The sequence below is a fragment of the Chlamydotis macqueenii genome, chromosome 14 (genome assembly GCF_036417535.1).
Source record: "Chlamydotis macqueenii isolate bChlMac1 chromosome 14, bChlMac1.mat, whole genome shotgun sequence".
In the NCBI taxonomy this organism is placed as follows: Eukaryota; Metazoa; Chordata; class Aves; order Otidiformes; family Otididae; genus Chlamydotis; species Chlamydotis macqueenii.
Genome location: NC_141569.1, coordinates 16,014,858 through 16,019,707, shown reverse-complemented (window position 1 = coordinate 16,019,707; position 4,850 = coordinate 16,014,858). Strand labels below are relative to the sequence as shown.

General features: G+C 54.9%; 1 protein-coding gene across 1 annotated transcript; it reads left to right on the top strand.

The window, feature by feature from the left end:
* The first annotated feature begins 904 nt into the window (after positions 1-904).
* WNT8A (Wnt family member 8A) lies at positions 905-4,520 on the top strand. Its single transcript, XM_010123923.2, has 6 exons — positions 905-975; positions 1,067-1,100; positions 1,313-1,451; positions 2,403-2,528; positions 2,654-2,796; positions 3,954-4,520. The coding sequence occupies exons 1-6, from the start codon at positions 905-907 to the stop codon at positions 4,518-4,520; spliced, it is 1,080 nt and encodes a 359-aa protein (XP_010122225.2).
* The last annotated feature ends 330 nt before the right edge of the window (positions 4,521-4,850 follow it).

Below are 4,850 nucleotides of genomic sequence, written 5' to 3'. Positions count from 1 at the left end.
GCGGAGGGTCTGGGCACGGCGGAGGGTCCGGGCACGGCTCCTGCCTGCAGAGCCAGCGAGCGGCCGGGCTTCTGCTGCAGCAGGCTCCAGCGCAGGGAAATTGCTAACCCCAGAAAACTGTTCCCCTAATTACAGCTTTGGAGCCCAGAGCAAACCACATAAACGATTCACACAGCGTTCCCAAGCTGCAGCCGCGTAAATTAGAGAGATTTCCAAACGCTCCCGAGCTGTGCACGCTGTTATCGGGATGGAAATGCAGCAACTTTCATTATAAAGAGGCGAGGAGGGAAAAAGCCCCGCCGTTAAATGCATCTCTTCGAATCGAGAAGACCTGGGAGGTCCATCCCCTATAGATCTTTACAGAGCAGTTTTTCAAACGCCTCAGGGAGCTCTCGTAGGAGGGAGCAGGCAGATAGCAGGGGAACTATAGAAATGCATCAGCCCGTTATTTCGGAGGGACGCAGGGACTGAGCCTCCGCCGGCGAGCAGAGGATGAAAAGGAGAAGGCAAGCGGACTGCAGGCCAAGAGAAAGGGATGGCTGGTGGTGGGGAAGAGAGTTAAAAGTGTCCCATTGTTAGGGAAGTTTGCTCTCCTTCAGACCATCCCGCTCCCAGGGACACTGCGCCGCCTTTTGAAGTGCAACCTTAGGCGGTGCCTTGTCACCCATTGGAGCGGGAGCTTTTTTCCCACATTAAGTCATTGAGTAGCAAATGAATGGGGGGTTTTGACTATTCACAACTTCACCTTATAAATATCAGGGTTGTAGGTTCCTGCCGCTTTCCTCCATCCCCATAGCTCACCTTGGGAAGGAGAGGAGGGAGGCGGCCCTGCTCGCTCGGGGACCTGCGCCGCGGAGAGCTACGGATCAGCGAAGGGGATCCCACCCTGCTCCTTGTGACAGCCATGAAGAGAAGCACCTTTCTCATCCTCTCCATCGCAGGGGTCTACGGCGCCGTCCTCCACGCAGCAGCATGGTAGGGTCCGACTGAGTGGAAAGGGCATTTTTAGGGGATGCTCTTCAGCCTGTGGTAAACTCTGCAATTTGTTTTCTTTTCTGTGTTTCAGGTCTGTGAACAACTTTCTGATGACAGGACCTAAGGTAATTAACACACGGACCGACAGCAATTTAACTAGCGCAGTTTTCTTTTGCAAATGGGAAACTGTACTTTTCCAAGGAACCAGGCTTCCCAGAGCGTATCGGCTCCAAGCCCTGCCGGGTAACGGGGGAGAGGACTCACAACCCGTTTGCGTCTGTTTTCATTGATAACTGGTAAAACGCAGTGGGTTTAACCCCGCTCTTTCCCGTGCCAGGCTTACCTGACGTACTCCAGCAGCGTGGCGGCTGGGGCGCACAGCGGAATGGAGGAGTGCAAGTTCCAATTCGGGTGGGAGCGCTGGAATTGCCCCGAGAGCGCCCTGCAGCTCTCCACCCACAACCGGCTCCGCAGCGGTGAGTGCTCCTTCACCCGCCAACACCAGCATCCCGCCCCGGGATGCCTTTGGGTGCAGCTTTGGGTACGAGCCGGGATGCGCTCTGGAGAGAGCTGGGGCGGCTGATTCACCCAACCGAAGAAGGGTTTTGGGGTCCCAAAAATCATGGTCGTTTTTCTCTGTCTGTATTAAACGGTCTAATGAATAGCGCTAGTATTTTTCCAGGAGCCCCAGGCTCTCTCTGGGTCTCCGTCCGTGCCAGGTGAGAGCTCAGGCCTTCCCGCAGTCCTTCTCCGCGGGCTTGCTCCTGCCACTTTTCCTGCAGCATCCCAGGGAGTGCAACGCAAGAGGCTCACAACAGGGAGAAGCAGGGGGAAAAAAAAAAAGTCATGCACTGAGAAACTGTCATCATAAGAAAGTTGTGGATATATTTCAATAATCTACTCCAACAAGCAGAAATGTCTCTTCTCCCAGAGCAGCATCTCTATTTGAACCTGGTAGGAAAGCCAGAAAAGAAACAGCATTAGGCGCGTGGATGCAGACGGCTGTTAGCACAGGTTCAGCCACCAAGTGAAGGAAGATCAATGGCGATGTTCCCCAGCAGGCAAGATCAAAGGGTGGACATGCCCCCCGGGCAGGGAAGGACAGAGACAAACCCAGTGCCAGGGGAGCGATAACCAGCCTTGGCCAGAGCAGGACCGGGGCATGGCCTTCAGATCCTGTTGTGGCCAAAAAACCATCCCATGCATGGACACCTGAGTAGTATTGCGCCAAACTGCTGAGACCCAAACTTTTTGAAGCCCAAAAAGACTCCAGGCAGGAGCATTTAATTTCTGTAGCCCCTCACCTTTTGCACAAAATGATTTTTTTTTTTTCTTGCACCTTTGCAGCATGGAAGAGCTCCATTCCCAATAAACCAGGGCCGATGTCTATGTTCGCGTGTGACATGTTTTTTTCTCCTCTCCCCCAGCCACCCGGGAAACATCCTTTGTACACGCCATCAGCTCGGCCGGCGTCATGTACACCCTCACCAGGAACTGCAGCCTGGGAGACTTCGAGAGCTGCGGCTGCGACGACTCCAGGAACGGCCGCGTCGGTGAGCTGCCGCCTCAAGATGGGCTGACATCCTCTCTCCGTCACCACACCCAGCCCTCCCAGGATTTCAGGGCAGAATTTGGCCCGACGGGGCCGTTCTGCTCTTAGCACGCGTCTGTCTTGCAGGTGGCCGAGGCTGGGTCTGGGGAGGATGCAGCGACAACGTGGAGTTCGGGGAGAGGGTTTCCAAGCTCTTTGTGGATGCTTTGGAAACGGGACACGATACCCGCGCGCTCATTAACCTGCACAACAATGAAGCTGGGAGACTTGTAAGTAAAAATAATAATAATAATAATAATAATAATAGTCTATATTGAAAATGAAATCTGAGAGTCTGCTAGGCTGTTCAGGTTGTTGTCTCCAGCCCTCTGTGACAATCTAAGCCCTGTAGCGTTTGCATGGGGAAAAACATCCAGCCAGGATCCGGCCCTAAACCCAAACACGCACAACTGCAGTAAGAGTTGTTCCCATTTATGCTGGATGAGGCTCTGAGCAACCTGACCTAGTCGAAGATGTCCCTGCTCCCTGCAGGGGGGTTGGACTAGATGACTTTTGAAAGTCCCTTCCAACCCAAACCATTCTGTGATTCTATGATTTCCAGTTTCCGCAGCTGTGTGCAGTGCAGGTAACTACTAGCACACACCACTTGTTCAGAAACGCACGGGTTTTATACTCACCTAGCACTCACCTGGCCTGTAAAACAAAGCACGAGCCACCTTACTTCCTTGCAATCTGCATTTCCGAGCTATTTGGCCAGGGAAGCCAGGTGTGAGCTGGCCCCGCTCACCAGACTCGCCCCCCGCTCCCCGCCTGGGCTGGTGGAGGCTCTCAGCATCTTGCCAAACCTCCTTGTCTGTAAAAAACAGGGACGGCAACACTTAACATACCTATCTCGTAGGGTGTGTCGAGGCTTAATCTCACATAGATACCAGTGATTGGGACCTTATACATACCAGAGGGAGATGGGCAGATAATATCTGTGAAGTGCTTGGCCTGGAGGAGATGCAGAAAGGTTGGGTACGGTGATTCCCAAGCAGTTTCACACATTTTGAACTAAACCTCTGAGAGGGATGATGGGTCGATGCTCTGAGGATCAAGGTGAGCTGCAGACCGGAACGGCGCGAGAAGGGCATGACCCGACAAACGTGCTTGTCTCCTGTCCTGGAGAAACAGCTCCTGTAAGGGCTGGGGACAATCGTTTGTGCCCACTCCTTATCTCTGTCCTTTTAATGAGCAAAGAGGAACAGATGCTTTCCAAGAACTGAAATAAGAGCTTCAGCCCGTGTCTTGGAAGGACCTGAAGTCATACCCAGCATGAGCCACCTTTAACCCGTTGCCCCCCAAATGAGAAGTGCTGTAGAGCCTGGTTCGGGGATTTAAATACGAATGCGCTGCTGCTCCTAATTTCCCCACCTTTTCCACCAAGGCTGTGAAAGCCACGATGAAGCGAGCCTGCAAGTGCCACGGTGTGTCGGGCAGCTGTAGCGTCCAGACCTGCTGGCTCCAGCTCGCCGAGTTTCGCGAGATCGGGAACTACCTGAAGATAAAATACGACCAGGCCCACAAGCTGGAGATGGACAAGAGGCGGATGAGAGCCGGCAACAGCGCCGACAGCCGCGGGGCCACGGCGGAGACCTTCCACCATGTCCACCCCACAGAGCTCGTCTTCCTGGAGGATTCTCCCGACTACTGCACAAGGAACGCCAGCCTGGGCCACCACGGCACCGAGGGCCGCGAGTGCCTGCAGACCGGCAAGAACCTCTCGCAATGGGAGAAGAGGAGCTGCCGGCGGCTGTGCACCGAGTGCGGCCTCCGCGTGGAGGAGAGGAGGACGGAAGTGGTGGCCAGCTGCAACTGCAAGTTCCATTGGTGCTGCACGGTGCGGTGCGAGCAGTGCCGGCAGCTGGTGGCCAAGCACTTCTGCGCCCACCGCGACACCGCCGCCGCCCCCCCCAACCACATCAAGCGGAGGAACAAGGGCCATAAGAGATAGAGGGCAGCCACGGCACCCGAGGAGGACGCTTTGGTGTCCCCACGCTCGGCAGCCACCGGCGGAGCTGGGTTGGGAAGGAGCGTCACCGGGGAGCTACAGGGTCCGGAGGGCTGAGCGGGACATCGCATAAGGCAGTGGGGCCTCCTGCAACGGATGCTGTGAGATTAGGAAGCACAAGGCGCAGGCGCTGAGGGACCACGGTCCTTCTTGCTTCCACGGGTTTTCCTCAATATTTACCAGTAGGTTCTTTCTTTTCAGGAGTCACTTTATTTGCGTATCGGACAGAGGGAAGAATTTCATCTTTTTGATGGGCTCAACCCCTTGTGCCAC